Source organism: Megascapheus bottae, chromosome 33 (assembly GCF_031878675.1).
Source record: "Megascapheus bottae isolate mThoBot1 chromosome 33, mThoBot2.hap1, whole genome shotgun sequence".
NCBI lineage: Eukaryota > Metazoa > Chordata > Mammalia > Rodentia > Geomyidae > Megascapheus > Megascapheus bottae.
The window spans coordinates 9,527,364-9,550,837 of record NC_143541.1 but is presented as its reverse complement, the minus strand read 5'-3'; the positions used below and the strand labels follow the sequence as shown (position 1 = coordinate 9,550,837).

The 23,474-nt window shown below is 57.3% G+C and overlaps 1 protein-coding gene across 1 annotated transcript in view; it reads right to left on the bottom strand.

The window, feature by feature from the left end:
- Positions 1-23,474, bottom strand: part of Eefsec (eukaryotic elongation factor, selenocysteine-tRNA specific) — a 118,045-nt gene that overhangs the window by 37,057 nt on the left and 57,514 nt on the right. Inside the window, exon 4 of the mRNA XM_090323883.1 lies at positions 22,557-22,721. Coding sequence (XP_090180009.1) covers positions 22,557-22,721 — 165 coding nt within the window. The remainder of the gene's footprint in view (positions 1-22,556; positions 22,722-23,474) is intronic.

The window sequence follows — 23,474 nt, the reverse complement described above, 5'->3', positions numbered from 1 at the left end:
AAGAAATGGAGCATTAAATAGTTAAAGAGAAGGCAAATCGCTGTTGGCAAGTGATATAATTATATATCTAGCAAACCAATGGAAGACCAGTGGAAATAAGCGAGAAGTCTGTTTTGGTAAGGGCGTGGATTACAGAATTAGCATTTTGAAATTAATTTACACGAAGGCAAATTAAGAGATCTCATTTTCAACAGCAATCAAGAGGATGAAATTCCTAGGTTAAAAACTTAAAGAATGTGAAAGGCCAATATGAAGAAAGCTGAACTAAGTTAAAGAAGAGATAGGAAAACTAGGAATTACAAGAAAAGTAAACTCTTTTTCTTTTTTCTTTTTGCCAGTCCTGGGTCTTGAACTCAGGGCCTGAGCACTGTCCCTAGATTTTCTCAAGGCTAGCGCTCTATCACTTGAGCCACAGCACCACTTCTGGCTTTTTTACTGAGGAATGGAATCCAGGGCTTCGTGCATGCTAGGTAAGCATTCTTACCACTAGGCCAAACTCCTGGCCCAGTAAACTCATTTTGAATTGATCTATATTCCAATCAAAATTATAATTATAACATCAAATAGGATGCAAAAGTCTATCTGAAAACAGCATGAAATAATAGCTACCGGGACATTAAGGGAAAAGAACAAGAGAAATGGACAGAGGTGTAGGGTGGGGAGGGGCAGGAAGAAGCAAGGACTCCTTCACTTAGGCAAAACGGAACCTGTAGTAACAAAAAAGAAAAGAAACAGATCAACAGAATCCAAAACATCCCGGCAATGCATTTCAATAGCCAGACGAAAGGTAGTGGAAGATCACCAAAGCTGGTGCCAGGAACAGGAAGAGAGAACGGCAGGCACAGGGCGCCCCCTCCCCCCTCCGCACCCCCACCCCTGAGTCATGCAGAGGGAGGGGAAAAAAAGGAAAATTCCAGAAGAAAGTAGGTGTATTTATAACTAGGTGACACATAGGTAAAAGGACTGAGGCTGAATACGCAGAAAATCTCAACGGGGATGGCTGCCCGTGGCTCAGAGCCAGCCAGGCAGGAAAGGCCATGAGACTCTTACCTCCAATTAATTGCCCGAAAACTGGAAGTAAAGCTGTGGCTCAAGCCACAGAGTGCTAGCCTTAAGCAAAAATCTCAGACCCAGGTCCTGAGTGTAAGCCTCCGGGCCAGCACAAAACACCACCACCATCACCAGCACCACAGAACCCAGACTCAGAAGGGAAACATGTAAACCAAGTCAAGCCGTCACTGAAAGGAAGGCCGGGACTTCCAGCCTGGCTGACTTCCTCAATGAGAGAGAAGGCCATACGAAGATGGGCGAGCTCAACCAACAGCCGTTTATACACGAGGAAGCACCAAGAACCAGAACACACTAGGTAAAGATAAGCTCCATTAATACATTAATGAAGGTGCAAAGACAGACTGCCCGCCCCCCGCCAGGTCAGACGCGGGAGGAGCTAGCGTGACAGGAAACTTGAAGCGCGGGGACCCAGGGCTGCCCTGCCAGCTGGAAATTAGGCAGTGGTTATGAAGGCCATACATGCAGACCTATGCAAGCACAAGCCAGATTTACACAAGTCCATCACGAGTTCGTCACAGCTGTCACTTGCTTTTGTTTCATTTGACTGTCGGGGGTTACGGTGACAGTCATCAAGGGTGCGTCACATCTCACACATTGATCCCCCTTCTCATGGTTTTGTTCCCCTTTCCTTCCCACCCCATCACCTTGTTTTCCCTCTTCCCTTTCCTGTTTCAAATGAACTATACAATATACTAGGTAACAAGGTCAGATACAGTACCACGTGAGAAACCACGAGGGGAAAAAAGAGAAAAGAAATAACGTATTAGGAGCAACAATCACAAAAACCTCCATATCCTAGAATTCATTTTGTCTGGTCTCATCCTATATGACCTTATGTACCTGGCTTTTGAGCTAGGAGAATTCTAGGTGTGTACCAATCATTACAAATGAGGGAAACCGCCTATGTTCCTTTGGGTCCAGCTTACTTAATGTGATTTTTTTTCAAGTCTTTCCATTCTTTAAGATAGGGGCAATGCCATTCTTCCTGATGGCAGCATAGAATTCCACTGTTTATAAGTACCACCTCTTTTTTGGGGGGAGGTCATGAAGCTTGAACTTGGCCTGGGCGCTGTCCCTACCACCCTACCCTTGAGCCACAGCCCCACTTCCCATTTTTCTAGAGGTTAACTGGAGATAGGAGTCTCGGCTCTCAGGTTCTTTTGTGCCTGGGCTGGCTTTGAACTCTGAGCAGCTAGGATTACAGGCGTGAGTCACTGCACCCGGCAAGTACCACATCTTGTTGATCCACTCATCTACTGAGGGGCGTCTGGGTTGGTTCCATATCTTCGCTATGGCAAACAGTGCTGCAGTGGACATTGTTGTGCTGGTGGCTTTAGTCTGTCTTTGTTTCTGGATGGTTGGGTAAATGCCAAGTAGTGGGACTGCTGGGTCACAGGGGAGTTCTATGTTTAGTCTTTTGAGGAGCCACCACACTGCTTTCCAGAGAGGTTGAATGAGTTTATACTCCTACCAACTCACTTTTTTTTTTAAGGCAACTATCCATCAACATACCAAGAGAAATGCTGATCAAAAACAACATGGTAGCTGGGCACGGTGGCTCATGCCTGCCATCCTAGCTACTCAGGAGGCTGAGATCTGAGGATCGCAGTTCAAAGCCAGCATGGGCACAAAAGTCTGTGAGACTCTATCTCCAATTAACTACCAGAAAACTGGACGTTTGGACCGGGTACTTGGCCTAGTGGTGGAGTGCTTGATTCCTCGGTCCCCAAAGCCAGAAGTGGTGCTGTGGCTCAAGTGATAGAGCTCTGTCCTTGAGGAAAAAGCCCAAGGACAGTGCTCAAGTCTCAGGACTGGCAAAACAACAACAACAACAATAATAATAAAAAAAAACTGGAAGGGGCACTGTGACTCCAGGGGTAGGGTGGTAACCTTGAGTTGAAGAGCTCAGGGACAGTGCGCAGGCCCAGAGTTCAAACCCCACAACCGACAAAATAGAAAAATAAAGAAAAGGAAAGAACCAGCGTGGTTCTGGGACACACACTCAGCTGTGAACAGGACCAGCGCCAGCCTCCGAGCTGTGTGTGTGCACAGTGGTGTGGCCCTGCCACTGCCCTCCAGGAGTGTGGGAAGAACTTTCAAATCTACTTGTGTGGTGTTAGGAACTGAACCCAGGGCTTCACTCAGGCAAGGTGAGTGCTCTGCCACCGAGCTGAGCCAGCGGCCAGATGTGCTAACTCTGGATTTCCACTTGTTAAAACCTACTGTGTTCCCAGGTGGTTACGCAAGAGGCTGAAAGGATCAAGGTTCAAAGCCAGCAAGGGCAGGAAAATCCTTGAGACATTTATCTCCAATTAACTGGCAAGAAAAGTGGAAATGGAGCTATAACTCAAGCAGCACAGTGGTAGCCTTGAGCAATAGAGCTCAAGCATGCTACACACACACACACACACACACACACACACACACACACACACACACACACGGAACCAGGCCCATCCAAGCCCAGGACGCAGGGAGTGTGTAAAGGCTGCATGGTGCCCCCGGGATGAGCAGGAAGGCCCCGAAGTGCAGAGGCCGCCCTCTGAGCAGTGAGGCTGAGCTGCTTCCTTCCAGAGCCATCTGGAGCCTCCCCGCACTCCCCACGGAGGGCGGCAGGGCAGCGAGGCTCAGGCCTCGGTGAAGCGGTCCTGAGGAGCCGCCCGAGGCTGGGCGTGGGGCCCCAGCCCCGCAGCGCTGACTTCCATGGTGGCCCCCCCCCCCGGCCAGCTGACTGGGCGCTGCAGTGAGCAGCTGGCGTGGACAGGAGGCGGGCATGGAGCCACGGGGCTTCTCCCCGCTCAGGCCCACGTCTCTCCCCAGCCAAGCCCAGCTCTGAGGAAGACAGTAAAGCGGTGGTGGCTGGAAAGCTGGACGGCCACGTCATGCAGTTGGGAATTGTTTATTTTGTAAACAAACCACTGGCAATAAATTATGCTGAACTTTTAATAAGATGCACATCATATTAGGTCTCTATTTTTTGCCAAGAAAAAAAACAAAACAAAAACAAGGTAGAGGAAGTGGAGAGAAATGCCTTGAAGCCATAAAGGGCTTCCTGTTACGAGATACGGGTCCCTGTCCTTGACCAAAACCAGACCGACCGAAACGCCAAATCAAAACTCATGAAAACGACACACAGGTGGCATCCCGGAACGTGCTTCCCGACCCCAGGCGGCCCTGGTGGCCTCGGCTCTGCAGGCTGGCTGTCACCAAGGGCTCCCGGGGAGGCAGGGGCGTCCCGGCCTGGGCGCTGCCTGCGGCTTCGTGCGTCTGCCCCTTCCGTCTCCTCAGCGTCTGGCTGAGCTTGGTCAGCAGAGAACTGAGGTGCCGGGGAGAGGCTGACACTCCCCTACGTGGAATCAACGAGAGCTGGAGGCAGGCATCGCTATTTTTGTTTCTGGTTTGTAATAACTGGAGGGCCTACAGAAAGGTCAGACATCTGGGAGTGAACAGCCTGCATGGGCCATTCTTCCCCAGCTCCCCTGCAGGCTGCTTCTCGTGGCAGCGTGCCCTTCCTTCGCTGTCAGCTCTGGACCGGGAGAGGTCAGCGTCCCTGCTCGCTCGGCTCCCCACACATTCACACCGCCAGCCCCCGGGGCCTTTGCTGCCAGGTGCTCAGGGGCTCTTGAGCTCTGGCGGCAAAGCTGGTGAGCGACCTGGGGCAAGGCTGCCGCCGCCAGTGCAGGAGCAGGCGCTGCTGGCAGGCTTCCTCGCTCTCTGGGACTGGCAGAGACCCCACAGTGGACCTCGTTAAATGTGCAGCTACAGCAGGGCTGAATCCGCTTAAGCACCCTTCCCAGAACAAATGCCCAGGGACACCGTGGGCGCCAGGCTCTTCCTCAGCCTTCCAGCCGGAGGGAGGACGACTCCCTGGCTCTGACCAGGCTGTCCTCGCGGCTCCCCGCGGCAGGGAGGAGCTGGTGCGGGACTAGGGTCACACAAGGTCTCTGAAGTCCACATGGGAGGAGCCGCTCTCCGTGGCGCATGCTCTCATGATGCTGAGGGCTGCGGCTGCCAAAAGCCCCTCTATCTGCAAAGACCAGAGCCAGGAGAGTCATTTCACACACAGCCAAGGATGCCCACCGCTGCCCCGAAAACTAACTGAGGCTCAGAAAGGTGAGGCCACGGCCAGAAAGCAGCAGAGGTGACCCCGGAAGGCGCCCCTTCCGCCTCCAACACCAGGATGGCTTCCGGGAGAGCGGCGGCGGCTGGTGCGTGTGCCTGGGGCCTCCGCGCCTCCCCGGGGCCAGCTGGCCCGTCCACAAGTCAGCCGAGATCCAGAGGCCCAGGCAAACCTCGGAACAATGGACACTTGACAGATTTGCTCGCCACTGCGGTGGAGTAAAAGTACAATTCACCAATAACAACTTAATTCAAAAAACCCTCACCAAGTAATGTACCCACGACCTGTGAATGTAACTGCAACTCCTCTATACATCATCCTGACCCCCAAAACAAACAAAAAAACGCACAGGCTTATCAACTAAGCGACATTTTTATAAATAATGGATAGGTCCAAGAAGCCGCTGTAATAAAATTTTTGAAATAGATTTAATCAAACCATTTAAAATTGGGGCACTGCAATAGGATAAAGCTAAAATAGTGCTTATAGGAACATTCATAATTCTAAATGAATATATTAGGAAGAAAAGTTGATAATTTATGATCTAGCGAAGAGCCGAGGCTGGGTACCAGTGGCTCAAAACTGCAACCATAGCTACTCAGGTGGCCGAGACCCAGATAATCCTAGGTTGAAGCCTGGGCAGAAAAATCTGCAAGAGGGCCAGGAGTTTGGCCTAGTGGTTAAAGTGCTTGCCTAGCATGCACGAAGACCCGGGTTCAATTCCTCGGTACCACATACTTAGAAAAAAGCTGGAAGTGGAGCTGAGGCTCAAGTGGTAGAGCTCTAGCCTTGAGAAAACCCAAGAACAGTGCTCAGGCCCGAGTTCAAGACCCAGAACTGGCACAAAAAGAAAAGAAAAGAAAAGAAAAATCTGCAAGATACATCTCTAATCAACCATCAAAATGCTAGACTGGAGCGACAATTTAAATGACAGAGTACCAGCTGCGAGCAAGAAATTGGCAGGCAAGCCTGCTGGGCACTGGAGACTGACTCAGGCCTGTACTAGTTTACTCAGGAGGCTGAGATCTGAGGATTGGGGTTCAAAGCCAGCCCAGGCAGAAAAGTCCCTGTGAGACTGTTGTCTCCAGGTAATTGCTCAAAAAACTGTACATGGAGCTGTGGCTCAAAATGGTAGAGTGCTAGCTTTGAGCAGAAGAGCTCAGAGACAGCGCCCAGACCCAGAGGTAAAGCCCCACAAATGGCAGAAGAGAAAAAAGAAGGAACTGTCAACTAAGAGCATGAAATTCTGAATTCAAGTCTGGTACCAGCATACACACACACACACTCACACACACAACTAAATACACCCAAAGAAAGAAGAAAAAATAGGAAGAAGAGAAATCGATGCAAAAGAAAAACATGAACAAGAGGGAAAACTGACAAAGCCAACGGTTTCTTATTTAGGGAAATGAAGAGAATGGATAACTGGTCAGGAGAGGCCAGCAGCAGGGCCTGGAGCTTGCTGCCTGAGAGGCCAGCTAGAAACAGGGTAACAGGTAGGAGAGCTGCGGCCCACAGCGTGGAGCCGGGCAAAGCCACAATCCTCTACCTGGGCGCAGCTGAGGCTGCAGGAGCTGGGAAGGACGGCAGGTGGAGGCCGGTCTGGACAGAAAAGCTCATGACACCTTCACACTCTACCGCTGGGCACAGTGCCTGTCAAGCTGACCTCCTGGGAGGCCCCGGTCAGGAGGACTGACCTTCCCGGCCAGCCAGGACAGCCAAGTCCTGGGATGCTCTGTCTCCATGGAGGGGTCGCTGCCGGCGTGTCGCTGCCGGCGTGATGCCAGGCGTGGCAGGAAGCCTGGAACACACGACTCGGGTTCTCCACGTGTGCCTAGGAAGAAGCGAGATTCCTGTCCCCAAAAACCGCCAGCACTGACGGGAGCCAGTGGTGCACACCTGTAACCCCGGCTGCCCAGAAGGCTGACAGCTGGAGACGGCAAGAAAGCCGGAGACTCATCTCCAATAGCCACCAAAAAGCTGGGCTCAAGAAAAGCTGTGGCTCAAGTGGTCGAGCACTACCTCTGAGCAATCAATCAATCAATCAATCAATCAATCCAGGGACGGCACCAAGCCATGACCAGCACAAAAAAAGAGACAAAGGGCTGGGATGCGGTGGACAGCAGAGCATGAAGGGCCCCAAGTTCAAACCGTAGCACCAGCCCCTTCAAAGAAAAAAGCAAACCAAAATTGTCATGGTATCGATTCCAAGTCTAAAAAGCAAATGGGCAAAAACAGGATACTGCGGTTAATTTTATGCCAATAACTATACCGAATAGATTTTCTTATAAAAATGGACTAAATTGAACACAAGAACAAATAAAATACTACATAACTGAATGTGTAATTAATGTGTAAAACCTAGAGAACTAGGCATGAACTTTGATGATCTACCTCTTCATACTGTTACACTGGCGCCAGAATTCCAACCTGGGCCCTCGGGGGACAAGCCTGTTGTGACACACAATCAAATATCCGCTCCTATGCGTAAACATCAAGGATCTACCGCACTTAAAAGGCCTTACTATTAAAATACTGAGAAGCAAGTTTCAGGAGTACTTAAAATTGCAATCGTCACTGGGAGAAGCCCAAGCCCTAAAGAAATGGGACGATATACCATGTTCATGGATTGAGCGCTCAGTATGGGTGTCGAGGGCCCCGAACTGTTTCACAGAGGCTGCTCAGCACACTGAAAATCCCACACACTTTTCTTTTCATATATTTTTATTGTAATTAATAGAAGGGTTACATGATATTTGCCAGATAGATGGTACATTAATTCCCATACCACACACTTTTCTTAAACAAGAAATTAAATTGATTATGAAGAAACCAAGCTAAAACTAGGTTGAAGAACCAAAACATATTTGAAATGAACAAAGCTGAAAGAGACATACTTCCTCACCTTTAAACTTAAGACTAAAGCTACACTAGTTAACACAGCAATAGATTAGACCAGAAGCACACAGATAACGGCTCAGAAAAGTCCAGAAGTAGACACACAAATATTTGACTTTTTTTTTTTACAAAAATGCTGAAGCAATTCAATAGAGAAAGACAATCCTTTTCAATAAGCTGAAACAATTACATAAACATATGAGAAAACCCTTTAATCCTTTCTTCATGCCATACAAAAATTAATTGGGAATGGAAGACAGTCTAAACATAAAAGTTAATGCCATAAAGCTTGCAGAAGAAAACACAGGAGGCTATTCTCACAGCCCCGTGGGTAGACAAAGACAAGAGATTTCTCAGAGAACACAAAAAGCACAAGCCATTATAAGAAAAAAAAAAGATAAATGAAGTTTGTCAAAATTAAAAGCCTTCAAACATAAATGAAAAGAAAATGAAAGACAAGTTACATACTGGGAAAAATCATCTCAATGAATGTCACGTAACAAAAACTTGTGCCCCAAATATCTAAGAAATCCTTCAAATCAACAAAACAATCTGATATAAAAATATGAGAGAGTCCAGCCATCATTTCACAGAAGAACACTGTCTAAGAGCCAACGAACACACCAAGAGCTGCCTGGAGGGAAGGCAGACCTGGACAGACGGACAGGCAGGCCTAGCGCCTGAGACCCTCGCTGGCCTCCTGGGAGGAAAGCCTGTCCTACATGGGACAGGCAGCCGGCAGGAGCGCGCAGTGGTGTGCGGGTGACGCAGGGGCCCTGTGCTGTCGGTGTTGCAGTGGGGAGGAGAAAACAAAAGCGAGCCAGACCCTCCTGGGAACTCGAGAATCCCAGGTACAAAACAACGCGGGCATTACAGCATTGCTAAAACAGCGGCCCAGGAGGCCCACAGGCACATCCTGGGGTGAGCCTACTTTCTAGGAGTTAATTAGAAATGGGAACAGGCTAGAAAACACACTTTGTATCTCTGTAGTATTTTCTTACCATGAGAATGCCAGTCCTGGGCTTGAGCTCAGGGCCAGGCACTGTCCTTGGACTTTCTCAAGGCTAGAGCTCTACCACTTGAGCCCCAGCACCACTTCCAGCTTTTGTCTATGTATGTGGTACCGAGGAATCGACCCAGGTCTTCGTGCATGCCAGGCAAGCACTCTACCACTAGGCCAAACTCCCGGCCCCTGCAGTGCCTATTTTTAACGATTAAAAAAATCCAGAGCTGTGGGTGCCGCTCAGTGGTAGTGCAGGACCCTGGTTCAACGCTGTGTGACGGCTGTCTCGGAAGGGGGTTCTGGGGGTGCCTTTCCGTTTCTCAGCGCCTGGGGGCCTGGTCCCCCAGGAAGCCATCTGAGGCTGGAAGAGAGGTGGGAGGGGGCTGGGCAGTTCCTACACCTCCACCTCCTCTTCCTTCCTGCCTTCCCAGCGGTGGCTGGCAGAGCTCAGCTCTGCCTAAGCGACCCTGCAGCCCCCCCCACCCCGCCGCCAGCCTCCTCGGCTCAGAAGCCCAGAGAAGGTCACTGTTTCAAACAGCATGGACTTGGTGGCGGACGTGACACAGGTGCAGCGATGGTGTGGACACCGTCATGGCGCAGATGTGGCATGGCCAGTGATGGCAGGACCAGTGACAACAGGGACACAGTGTCTGCGTGGACGCAGCAGTGCCGCGGGTGCAGTGTCTGCGTGGACGCGGTGACAGCATGGGCACAGCAAGGGAGCAGCGATTCCCGTTGTGGGCTCTCTGCAGGGTGGGAGCTGACCCGGCAGCTGAGTGGCGAGGGGTGCTGTCAGCCATATGCCCGTCCACGGAGGACGCCTCTGTAGGGGACACGTAGCGCGGTAGGATCCACAGCAACGCTGCCCTCGTGTTGCAGCATCGTTCTCCAGGAGGAGAAGCGGTGACGCCAGGGCTGGAGCAAGGAAAAGACATGATGCACAAGGGCCAGGAGGACGTGCTGAAAACCCAGCAAGGGCGCTGACCCGGGAGCAGGCGCCACCGAGGGTGGAGTCGTTTGTGGAGCACGGGAGTGTGGCCCAGTCACGGAACACCCTCGTGTGCGACCTGACCAAGGTACACAGGACACATTGCCAAGGACGTGCCTCTGTCAGTACACGGGGAAGAGGAGGAATTTCAGACACTTTATACAAGTCTTCCTCCTTCACCCAGAGCAAGCTCTGCCTTCAAGGAGACAGACACTACAGACGGCACCCTGCCCGTGAGCGGTTCAAGCTCAGGGCACACCAGGGAGAGAGAAGGGACAGAGTAACTGTCCCTGAGCAGTGCAGTGAACGTCACACACAAGTGAGAACGCATGAACTAATCATGCACTCCTGCCACACGTGCCAGCACACCACAGCGGAGGTCACGATGGGGTGGGGTGTGCGACTTACCACTTATGTACCACTTCAAAACTACGAAACAATATACATTTATGACTACAAACAGATGTGGAGGTATTTATACACAATTCCAGACAGGAAAGCATCTCACTGGCAGAGCAAACTAGGACTTCACAGATACTATTAAGGTCTTTCGTAAAGTTAGAACTTCCAACGTGCGCTGGTCAAAAGCCTGTGGAATGTGGGAGGAAGCAGGCAAGGAGCAGAGTGCCAGGGCCTGCTGACGGGCGGGGACGAGCTGGGGGCTGTGTCAGGGCCTGCAGAAAGGCAGGGACAGGCTGGGGGCTGTGTCAGGGCCTGCAGAAGGGCAGGAATGGGCTGGGGGCCGTGTGCCAGGGAAACGGGTCCTCACGACCGTGGGAGGAAAGGAATCAGGGCTGGAAAGGAGAGAGCAAATCCAGACACATGGGTTCGGCCAGCGGCGTCCCGGCTCTCCTCTCCTCTCCCCTCTCCTCTGTAGCCAGCCTGCTCTATGTGGTCACTGCCTCTGACAGTGGGCAGTACCCCTCCCCCCAAAGCGCTGGACACGCTGCAGCCTGGGCCTGCACCCATCACCGGAGCCGGGACCTCTGCACGTCCCTTCTTGCTCTATCCCCACCTGACATGAAGGCCTAGCTCTGGCGACCGCGGCCTCTCCACGCCCTGTCGGCCCTTGCTCCCGGACAGCCCTGTCTTTAACCGAACCACCTCACCTTACCAGATCTAGCAGCACTCCGGTCTCTGGCTGGGCCCTGACCAGACGCCCCACAGCCTCCTGCCTCCACCCGCAGGGAGCCCCCTTCCGGGCCAGGCCCCGCACTGCCTGCCCACTGGCCTCTGCGGCGCTCCTGCGGGGGCAGCGGCTCTGGCAGCTCTTCCCGTGGGGCGGCCAGTGTGCTCGGAGCCCCTCCATGACCGGCAAACATCAGGTCACCTGGTGGGCAGAGGTGCCCAGCTCACCGCCACACACCCACTGAGGGCCGTGTCCACGGGGAGCTCCAGCGGCCAGGACTGCTGCATGGCGCCCCGCTCTCCGGGGGGGGGGGGAGAGCCGGGTGGCACCCCCACTCGAAGGCAGGAGCACCCTTCCAGCAGCACTGACGAGAATGCTAACGAGGAGCCTCATGCTCCCCTGCTCCCCGCAGCTCCCCCCGTGTTCCCAGCACGGATATCGTATTGGCGTTGGCCTGAAGCTAGGGGTGAATGATGTGGAGAGGAGTGGCAGGGCAGGCTGGCACGTGGTGGGAGAGATGGTGCTGGCGTTGTCACCAGCCAGCAGCACAAGGCTGAGCCCCGGAGCTTTGGCACTGCTGAGTAAAAGCAGCTCAGGGGTAGCCCTGGACAGCCCTACCCCACGTCCCTAAGTCCCAGGACAGCCCTACCCCACGTCCCTAAGTCCCAGGACAGCCCTACCCCATGTCTCTAAGTCCCAGGACAGCCATTCAGAATCCAGAGCTCTACCCCATGTCCCTAAGTCCCAGGAAGCCATCCAGAATCCAGAGCCCTACCCCACGTCTCCAAGTCCCACGCTACTAAGCTCAGTTTAGGAATACCTTCATTTTTCAGCTACAAAAGCAAATAGATTTCCTTCCTTTACTGAGGAGTATCTGATTGTTCTGATAATGGATGAAGCAAAAGCCTGCTGACCTAGCCATCCGACACAGGGCTCCCATTCCAAAGAGATCAGAGCTGGTCCAGTGCGGAAGGAGGCCAGCCCCGAGGCCACTGGACCCACAGGACTGGAGAGGAGTCTACGCCAATGAAGGACAGAGGCTTCCCTGGAAGATTCTGCTGTCTTCAGGCAGAATGCCTCTTCACTGCGCCTCCAAAAGGCCACTCAAAAGAAGACCAGCCACAAGGAGCCCTTACTCCGCTGACATCTGCCAGCGCAGCCCTCAGGCAGGCCTGTGACATGGAACACATGTGGCCCTGGAGAAGGGAGCCCAGGCCAGGCTCTTGAGGCTTCCCTGACCACCCATGGCAAAGCTAGCCTGGACCACAGCTCCATCAAGCTTGCAGGAGGAAACGGCCATGGGTTCTCCTCACTGGTGCTCTGCTGCCGGGACCAGAAGGGAGGAATAAAGGAGCCTCCCCAGGGCCCATTCCCAGGCGCACACCCGAGGCCCCCCGCTCAGCTCTCCCACACGCCCTTGCGTGTGCGTGCGTGCTCTGGCAGCAGCTCCAGTGCGTGTCAGCACGTGGGTCTGCTTTCAATTGCACTGGAACGATTCTACCTGATAAACAAAAACAGATCCAAAATAACCTTTGGCAAACAGCATATTTTTAAAAGAAAGAGAAGGTCCGAACGAACTGGCAGGAGTAATGCCTAAGCAAACAAATGGGTCAACCACACATCCACGGGCACATCAAAGCCCTCAGAGGCCCCGCGGCCGGCGGGGCCGGGCGGCTGATTGCCCCAGGACACCCACTTCCCGCCACTGGTTGCTGGCATTTCCAGGCCACGGGGTCAGACCAGGAGCCACCGACCCACTCATGGAGAGTGAGGGCAGAGGCTTCTCCTCTGGGCCCCCGATTACGGCCAGCCTCTCGCCTGGACCCGGCTGGGCAGGTAACAAAAGGGGCTCTGGAGGACCTGAGTTCCCAAGGCATGCTAGGTGGCTTGGGTGTCTCCTGACAGAAACCCACTCAGGGCTCAGGGCCAAAACAGAGTCCAGTGTGCAGAGCTGGCTCCCAATCTTACTTCCACTGCTAGGCAGAAGAGCTGCAGCTTCCTGCCTCCCTGACCTACCAAATAGCAAGAGAATGGAGTACAAGTAGCTAGCTCTAGGCCCTGCAACCAGTAAGAGTACAGAGTGCTAGCCAGCTCCTCCAGCAGGGACGGCCTGCCTCCGAGCCACGTCCGTCCTGGGCACGAGGACGGCCTGCCTCCTGAGCCACGTCCTGTCCTGGGCACGAGGACGGCCTGCCACCGAGCCACGTCCCATCCTGGGCACGAGGACAGCCTGCCTCCTGAGCCACGTCCTGTCCTGGGCACGAGGACGGCCTGCCACCGAGCCACGTCCCATCCTGGGCACGAGGACGGCCTGCCTTGCACAGTTCCAAAGCAGAGGGTCCCTGGCCCAGGCCAAACCTTGTCTGCCTGGAACCTCAAGCCGCAGGTCTCTGCCTCTCTCGTGTCTTCATCCCCCCCACAGTCTCGGGGATCCACTGCCCCTAGTGCCCCTGCTGTCTCAGGCCAAGTCTATCGCAAAGCCAGGCCCCACCAGGGCCCTCCCGGAGCCCATGGTAGGGAGAGGAAGCTGGCTGTGTCCTGTCTCACAGGTCAGGTGGCGGGGCCTGGGAGTCTGGAACAGACCCTTGCCGGGGAGGAGGGAGGCCAGAGGCAGGAAGTGGCTACCGAGACCAAGCTTGCCAGGCAGGCTAAAGCACAGGAGGCTGGAAGAGTGGAGTCCCACCTTCCAGAAGGCTGCGGGAGCATTGTTAGAGATGGGATACAAGTATTTATATATGCTAATGTGCAGAAGGCCACAGACAGCAGGAGAAAGCAGGAACAACGGGGCTTTTGTGCCTGGAGAGGGGAGTGTGGGGAGAAAGACGAGGGCGAGGAGAACCAGGGGCTGAAGGCCTGAGAGAAATGAGTAAAAACAGCTGGAGGGGATCCTGCACAGGGCTCTGGGAAGGGGAGGTGTCCCTGCCAACAGCCCAAGGGAGCCGCTGGCAGAGCCCACAGAGTCCAGGCTGCGGCACGGTGCGCACAGGCCAGGTGGGGCCACAGGGACCCCGGGCCCCAGAGCCGGGAGGCCGAGGGGCCCGCCTCCACCCCACAGCAGCCAGGGCCTCCCCCGGGCACGGTGGTTTCCTAGGACCAAAGCTGGTAGAGCAGGGAGGCAACAGAAACAGTGGAACAAAAGTTGTTCTTTCTCTGCTTCTTTGTGTTTTTTCTTTCATAAAAGCCACACAAGAACCAGATGAAAGCCAGCTCTTGTACAGAGTTGAACACCAATTAGCGACTAGAACATGAAAGCTCTCTTTCAGCTCCCCAAATTCCACCATCTCTCACTCCCCCAAGACAGGGCCACCGCTGCAGTGTGCTGTCTCCGCCTCCTCCTTTCTGTGCATTTGTACAGACCTGTGTGGATGGCACCGCTCTTTGAACCACATGCACTGCTTGGAGACTGATGTCTGCATTTGGTATTGTGTTTATTCTGTTTGTTCATAAAACGCTTACCGGCCTCACACCAAGACGGCCAAGGCCTGTCCCCTGGCAGCTCAGGTAACTCCGGCAGCATCCGGCCATGCTGGCCTGGGCTGCAGTTCCAGTGGGGCCGAGGTCCCACGGTCAATCCACGGGCTTGCAACGCCAGCCCGCCCCGGCTGCACTTCCTCCGGCACACGGGCCCCCGGCGGGGACCCCCGATCTGTACCGTCAGCCCCCAGGGCTGCCACTGCTCCCAGGACCCCAGCCCCGCATGTGGCTCTTACGCATGGAGTGGGCAGGGAAAAGGCCGTGCAGTGACTCCGGGAAGAAGGTAGGCCCAGGCGTCGGGTGCCCACTTGGCGCCCAGGGAAACCAGTGTGGGCTCTGCTGGAGTGGCAGAGATGGGGGGGGGCAACGGTGGGCCCATGGCCTGGGCCTGGCCACCAGAGGCCACATCACGCTGGGCGTGAGGACCCGCTCTGATCCCACGGCCGCCCCTGCACAGGGCGCTGTCCACGCTGCGTGGGTGCCGCCCTCCCCAGCAAACGCCGGCCGAGGAGGCCCTGAGGCCCCCGCTGCAGGGTGCAGGAGCCCTGGCAGGTGGTGCCAGGGGTGTGGTGAGGCATTCTACACCCGGGACGGAGCGGCGCAGCTGCAGTGTGCTCAAGACGTAGCACCAAAGGGTTAAACAGCACGGCTGCCCGGCTGGGCTGCGATGGCGGATGGCGGAGAGATGAGCGCTGCCCGCCTGCCTGCCTGCCTGCCTGCCGTATGGTTTGCATTAGCAGCGCCTTGGCAAGGTTCCCTCTGGCCGCCTGCCCTCCCTCCCTGCCCCTCCACTCTCCGCCCCAGCTCAAAAGAAAATACCAGGATCCACATATAAAACCAGCGCACTCCCTCCTGTCTCTTACCCGTCCTGAATCAAACGAGCTCTTAAACTCCTGACCTTCCGCCCGTCACCCCGGTTTGCTTCTTGGCGGAGGAGGAGGAGGCGGCATGGAGGCCAGCAGGGGAATCAGGCACTCACCGCTCCCTCACCCGCCCCGCCTGCCCCGTGCAGGGTCCCCCAAATGCCTCCCCACCACCCTCAACCCTGCCCTTCCCGACACTGCGGGCCTGCAGGCCTCGTCCCCTACGTCCTCACGCGCGTCCAGCCCGGAGCCCCTGCAGTCTCGGACCCCGCTCTGGGCCTCACCCCAGAGCCCTTCGGCAGTTTCGTCCCCCCCCCCCCCCCCGCCACCTCCAACCTAGGAAACCCACAGTGCTCCTAGCCCCGAACCTCCCCTTGGCTGCAGCACCCAGGACCAGGCCTGGGGCTGAGCGGGAGGGAGGCTCCCATCCTTCCTCCTCTCCCACAGGCCTCAAGCTGCCCCGAGGCTGACCACAGCTCCGCTGTCCAGACCAGGGCTGAGCCTGCTCTGCAGGAGTCCTCATCTCAAACACCATCCTGAAGAGTGAGCTACGGAGCAGCTGTGCTGCCCGCCAGGGAAGGAGAGCGAGTGGCTGGGTGCCCAGTGTGCAGTGAGGGGGGGAGGGGGAGGGGCTGGAGGAGGGGGAGGAGGGGGAGGGGCCTGGCTGGGGGAGGGGGGAAAAGGGGAAAGGGGCTGACTGGGGGAGGGGGGTGGGGGAGGGGGCTGGCCCCCAGAGTGTGCAGTGAGGTGAGGGAGGGGGAGGGGGCTGGCTGGGGGAGGGGGCAGGAGGGGGAGGGGCCTGGCTGGAGGAGGGGGGAAGAGGGGAAGGGGCTGGCTCCCAGAGTGTGCAGTGAGGTGAGGGAGGGGGAAAGGGCTGGCTGGGGGAGGGGGCTGGCTGGGGGAGGGGGGAGGAGGGGAAAGGGCTGGCTGGGGGAGGAGGGAGGAGGGGGAGGGGGCTGGCTCCCAGAGTGTGCAGTGAGGTGAGGGAGGGGGAAAGGGCTGGCTGGGGGAGGGGGCTGGCTGGGGGAGGGGGCAGGAGGGGGAGGGGCCTGGCTGGGGGAGGGGGGAAGAGGGGAAGGGGCTGGCTCCCAGAGTGTGCAGTGAGGTGAGGGAGGGGGAGGGGGCTGGCTGGGGGAGGGGGCAGGAGGGGGAGGGGCCTGGCTGGGGGAGGGGGGAAGAGGGGAAGGGGCTGGCTCCCAGAGTGTGCAGTGAGGTGAGGGAGGGGGAAAGGGCTGGCTGGGGGAGGGGGCTGGCTGGGGGAGGGGGGAGGAGGGGAAAGGGCTGGCTGGGGGAGGAGGGAGGAGGGGGAGGGGGCTGGCTCCCAGAGTGTGCAGTGAGGTGAGGGAGGGGGAGGGGGCTGGCTGAGGGAGGGGGGGAGGGGGAGGGGGCTGGCTCCCAGAGTGTGCAGTGAGGTGAGGGAGGGGGAGGGGGCTGGCTGAGGGAGGGGGGAGGAGGGGGAGGGGGCTGGCTCCCAGAGTGTGCAGTAAGGTGAGGGAGGGGGGCAGGGGAGGGTTAGGAGGGAGGGGGAAGGGGGAGGGGAGGAGGAAGGGGGAGGGGAGGAGGAGAGGGGGCTGGCTCACTGGCTGACTTATCCAGCCAAGTCGGCCCATCTGAATACGCTGGAAAGCACAAATGGTAAACAAACAAAAAGAAAACAACCCCAGGCTCTGAATGGGTGGAATTTAGTTTTAAACAAGAACATGTTGTAGTGCAGCAATTTAGAAAACCTCAAATAAAAGCAGGCAAGTGTCTTTATTTTCATATGGCTTCTCACTTGCTCTTGCCCGGTGACAGTATATTGTAAGTGTAAGCCTGTGAACAATTAAAGTGATGTTTATGGTTTTCTTATTGCCTTATTTCTTGAAGGAAAGCACTGTAAACATCCAGTTTAAGTGGCGCATTAGCTTTATACCTACTAAGGAAACACTCCGCTTGCCTTAATGGGAGATCAAGGACACAGAGGCCACAGCCGAGTCCCAGAGAGAAAGCAGGCAGAGCTGGGGAGGCAGCTCCTCACCTCCTCTCCGCCTCACCTGTCAGCTGACCACACCACGGGTCAGGCGCAGGGGAGCCAGGCCCCCAGCTCCAAGCACCCCAATCCCTTCTGTCACCTTAGGGTCCCAGCCTGCTCCGGGAGCGCGTGTGCCCCTCGCCGTTGGGGGGAAGGCAGTCCAGCCTGTCATCCCCCGGCACTGGACGCTTCGGACCCCCACAGGGAGAGGGAGAAGACGGCAGCCAGCCTCCCGAGCCTCGCCTCACACACGTGATGCGTGACGTGACCGGGGGACACGGAGTGAGACCTTCGGAGGGGCCAGGGAAGGGACTAGGGCACTCCAGAGCCAACTCCAGACTCGGCAGAGCCTCTCCAGCAGGACGGTTAGAACCTCCCCTCCTCTACTTGGCCTCCGTCGGCCTCCCTCCCGCCTGCCCTCCTCTTCCGCCCACCCAGGTCGCAGACCAAGGCCACCAGCACAGCAGCCTTGCTTTCCCTCACTGCATGGGCCACACCTGCCACAGGGGGCCCTGGGGGCGCGCACACCCCCTTCCTGCACTGGACAGAGGGGCAGAGCGGGAGGGCCTTCTCCACATGGGGGCCAGGAGTGCCACCTCCACAGGCCCCCACGAGGACGGCCTGCACGCTGTCCCCTCCACGAGCTGCAGCGCCCGCTCCTGGGGGCGGCTCCAGCGCTCCTGGCCTTCCAAGGCCACCAGCCACGCCACAGAGGGCCAGGCAGCAGCCATGCCCACCTGCGGCATTGTCCCCTGGCAGCCAGCTGCTGCCAGCCGGGCACTGCCTGCTCAAGGCCACATCCACCCGGGGTGCCCGCTCTGGCCGGCGCTCAGGACCCCTGAGAGCCCCACCTCCATGTCCACGCTCTAGGTGTCTGCCATACCGGGGCCACTGCCAGGTCACACCGTCCGAACCTCTCCGTGACACCTGCCATGACACGTGTCACATGACACACACATCACATGATAGGTGCCGCATTCCAACAAGGACCGGAGGAAAGGGCAGCCCCACACGGGCTGCTGCACGAGAGCTCTGGGCCGTCCTCCCTCACCTCACCCTGCTCCAGCATCGGGCATTGCACCAGCCTGAGTCACCACTTCCCCGCCCACGGACCGAGAGGGAGGCCGGGAGGCCAGCTGTCTGAGGCCGGGGAGGAGACAACTGCCTGAAGACTGTGGCCCTTAGGAAAGAAGCCTGGGCATTGGAGGAATGACTTTCTACTGTCCTGGGCACGGGTCCTGGGCTCGCGGGGCCCTGCTCAGCACGTCACAGCAACTGACCAGCGCCATCTCATCCCAGAAACAACCCAGCGTGAACTCCACTCAGAGCTCTCGTCCGGATGGCAACGGCGGCATACAGCTGTGGAGCTGTGGAGAAGGCGGAGGGCAACCCCAGCTGGCCCGGCCTGGCAGGACTGAAGAGCGCCTGGCGCCGCCCGCCGCTGCCACCAAGGGTGGCTGCATCTTGTGGTCAGGCTCCGGGCCCGTGTGGGTTGTGGCCTCATCAGTCAGAAAGCCGGGGGACAGCCTCCACAGCTCAAAAAAGAAGAGGAAGAGGCGGCTGGAGGACGCGTGGTGCTCATTTGGGCTGAGGGTCAAATGACTGCTATCCAGTTCTGCGCCTTACATCTTACCCTGAACAGGCATCTAAATACACCACAGCACTATCATCATCATCATCATCATCATCATCATCAGAATGTCACCTGCATCTGCAGACCCAGAGGACTGCGAGGAACACGTTACTCGTGCAGCTGTGCCCTGGAGCTTTCCTTACACCCAGGGCCGCTCGCCACCGCTGAGCCCACACGCAAGTTCCCCGTGGGAAGCAGGGGTGAGAAGACAGGTGAGCCCAGAGCTGGCCCAGATGTCTCCGGGGCCTTGGGATCCCAGCCCTCCACTGGCTTCCAGAGTCCTGGTCAGAGTCGGGCACAGACCCGCTCGATGTGTGTGCTGAAGTAATGAGGCACAGAGAGGCTGAGAAGCTTGTGGTGGTGGACACAGAGCTGGAAAAACATCCCACTTGGGGGCCGGAACTCCTGGCCCTGAACTTGGACAGTTTCTGATGTCCCCTCGTGGCACATCACTCACCCAGAGCACCCAGCTCAGGGCTGCCAGAGGTGTTTACCAGCCAAGGACCAAGAGGGCCAAAGCCTGGGCAGAAAGCCAGCAAGTCTCAGGATGTTCGTGTTTAAACCACTCTGGGGCTCCTTGCTGAGCTAATCGGCCCCAGCCGAGAATGGACGTGGCAGCGGACACGGGCCAGGGCACGGCAGACGGAGCAGGCCGCTGGTGGGGCGGGAAGGAGTGGAATGGCTGTGCCCCGCCTCAGGGAGTTCAGGCGCGCACACGTGTCGGAGCGCTGTGTCTGGGGAGGGGGCCACGCCCGCCTCACTGGACAGCCCCGGCCCCCGACAGCTGCTGGACGGAAGGGTGAGCCCAGTCAGGAGGCCTGGCCTCACTCTTCGTGGCAGCACACACCAGTGCCCACTGCGCCACTCGGCATGGCAAGGCCTGCCCGGGACGGGCCTGCACCAGCTCCAGTGGGGTGGGGAGCAGGGGCCAGTGCTGCAGGGGATGCATGGCCTCAGAGCCTGAGGTCGTCCAGCGGCTTCTGGTCCTGGGTTCTCATGCATCCGATAGGCCTGTGGCCAGCAGTGCCAGGCAGCCTGGCACGGCTCTGACGCTAGTGTTAGCCTGCAGGTTTCAAGCTGCTCGTGTGTGCTCCTCCTGGAAATGCCGAGAGACGCCGAGATGGCCGGAATCTAAACCACTGCAGGCCTTTTCTAGCTCCAAAGTCCACACTGATTTCCTAGCACTACCTGTGGTCACGAAGGGCTGAAACCCAACAGACGCTTTGCTCCTGGTGCTGGAGGCCAGAGAGGCAGGGCCCTGGGGCCTGCGTCCTCCCGGAGCCGCTGGCAGCCCCAGGCCACAACCACCTGATGTGGACTCTGTGGACCTGCTGCCCTTCCTGTTTCTTAAGAGGGTTCCTGACCCTGGGCTTAGAACTGCCAAGGCGCTCACAGTCGAGGTCCTGGGTGGATGTGTCTTTCAACCCCAGCGTGGCTCACCCGATGGTGCCCAGAGCTTCACCTCTGTCCTACAGACAAAACATAGCCTGCCCTGCCCGCCTCTCATCAACCTCTGCCTCTAACACTGAAGTCTCCTATAGACACCGTCACCTCCATGGGTCCCCAGCCACACGGTAACTCTGGGCCTACCCTGAGCAAAATGCTTTCCACCTGAGGGCCTAGACAAGGCAGCAGAGAAGAACTTCCATCCCCAAAGGGAGGAAATAGGAGTGGGGAAGGAAGCATGGTTCCATGAAGGTTTGGAACTCTGAAGAGCAAATTCTGTCTGCTTCTGAGCCTGGAGACTGGTGCTCTGACTCGATCCAGGCCACTCTGGACTCTGGACTCTGGACTCTGTGCTTGGCAGGCCCCCGCCTTGGGCCTACTCCTCTGTCTGTGTCAAGGGTCCCTGCTTCCCTTTTGTTTTCTTCTGGCTAAACCGATCTAGCAGCCCACTTCTGGCCCGCAGAGCTCAGGGTCTACGCAAGCCCCTGGGAGAGGCCCCTGGGAGACCACGGTTTGGCGGACAGTGCCTCCCCCATGCCTGTGATTGGAAGCCCTGCCTTCCCGTGCTTGCCTCTGCCTGGGGCCGTGTCCTCCTCAGCTTCTCCTCACCACCCTCCACCCAGCCCCTCTCTTAGCCTGAACAGAGCAAAGAGCATTCAGCCTCCTGGCTCCAGCCGCCCTCTGGGCGTCTGTCCTGGACCTGCTCTCCAGATTGCAGCCTGCCGAATTCCACCAGGACGCAAGCCAACCCCCCCAACCAGAGCCACTGTCTCTGCAAAGGAAACGCCGCCGGACCCGTCAGACTCCAGCCTGGGCACCAAGGCCCCAGCGCTGCCCGCTGAGATGTCCCCACCTCCTTCTGTGAGATCCCTAACGGACCCTCCAGCTGCCCAGATGGCAGCACCCAGTATGTACTCAAACTGTCCCCTTCACCCCCGGCCTCCTCCTGCCGGCAGTGGGGCTCACGGAAACGGGGGACAGGAGGAGCCACGACCTCCTGCCAGCCTACGCGGGCTCTCACCTGGTCCCTGCTGTCACCTGGTCCCTGCTGTCACCTGGTCCCTGCTGTCACCTGGTCCCTGCTGTCACGTATCTCCGTGCTTCTCCGCACATATTCACCGAGCCCCTGCCTACTTTTCCTTGTGAGTCGGCTCAAGCTAAGTTGCCCAGGCTGGCCTCAAACCCCCAACCCTCCTGCCTTGTCCCTTCAGCAGCTGGGATTACAGACACGGTTAATACACCAGGGAAACAGAAGCCTTATCAAGGCACTGGAGACACAAATTGGAGCCAGGACAGGAGCAGGAAGGCGGAATGCTGGGGAGAAGGCGCCGCTGACCCCAGGTCCCTGAGGGTCCAGGGCGCCTGGCGGCCACGGGAGGGCAAAGCCCCTGGACTCCCGGAGTGAAGGACCGAGCACGCTCTCAATCTGCGTACCACCCGGAAGACTTATGGTTAAGAACATGCACGCCTGAGGTTCCAGCATGGGGGCGGGGCAGGGGCAAGTTCTAGAACAGCCTAGAAAACAAGCGAGAAATACAAAGGTACCCCAAATACCCCCCCACCCACGCGGGGGCTGCCTGAGCCCTGGAGGGCTTGCAGAGGGCAGCTGCTGCCCCTACACCCTCACTGTGGACTCGCAAGCCTGGCTCAGCTCGCCTTCTCTATGCAAAGAAGACCCAGAGCATCCCGGCAGGACCCAGGCTCCTGCCCACTGGACTTCATGAGAAGTCACGGCTCTAGGAGAGCGGCGCTTCTGGGCTAAGATGGGCCAGGGTAACCGGAGGGGAGGTGACAGCTGCGGGGACAGTGGGGAGAGCAGCAGGGCTGGCTGGCCAATCAGGGCCCAGGAGGCCAAGGGACGCGTCCCCACCTGCTGCTGGGAAAGGAGCGCGGTGCAAAACAGGGCAAGGAAGAGCTGACCTTGAGGGCAGGGATCTCCACGCTGTCCCCGAGGCTGACGGAGCCGGACAGGACGGTTCCGGTCATCACGGTGCCCTGGCCTTTGATGGAGAAGCAGTGGTCCACAGACATGAGGAACGGGCCCGAGGGGTCCCTGGTTGGGATGGAAATCTGGGACTTCAGGACCTAGGAAAGAGAAGTCTCTGCTGGGTTCTGCCAGATGGCAGCAGACAAGGCAGAGGCGCGCAGCAGGCAGAGCCACCGGCACGCGCTGGAAGCCCGGGCTGGCCACGACCAGACAGCTGTGCCACGGCTGCGGCCCCATCCTCTGTATCTTCTCAGCCCCACCCGCTCAGCCAGACTGAGAGGACACCTGGGGAGACCTCTCCATCCCATCCCATCCCATCCCCATCCCATCCTCACCTTCCCATCCTCCTCCTTTCCTCTTCACCTTCCCATCCTCCTCCTCTCCTCATCTTCCCATCCTCCTCCTCTCCTCATCTTCCCATCTTCCCATCTCCTCCTCCTCCCCTCCTCATCTTCCCATTGACTCCTCATCGTCCCATCTGTTCCTCCTCCCCTCCTCACCTTCTCATCCTCCTCCTCTCCTCCTCATCTTCCCATCGACTCCTCCTCCCCTCCTCATCTTCCCATCTACTCCTCCTCACCTCCTCATCCTCTTCTCATCCCCTCCTCATCCCCGCTCCCCACCCTCTCATCATCACCTCCTTGTCCCTATACCCCGTCCTCTCATCGTCTCCCCCATCCACTTCTTGTCCTCTTCTTGTCCTCTCCTCATCTTCCCCTTGCCCTCTCCTCATCCTCTCAGCTTCTCCTTGTCCACTCCTCCCCCTCTCATCCTCTCCCCATTCTCTCTCCTCTTCTCATCCTCTCCTCATCCTCTCCCCACCCTCTCATCTTCTCCTCATCCTCTGTCCT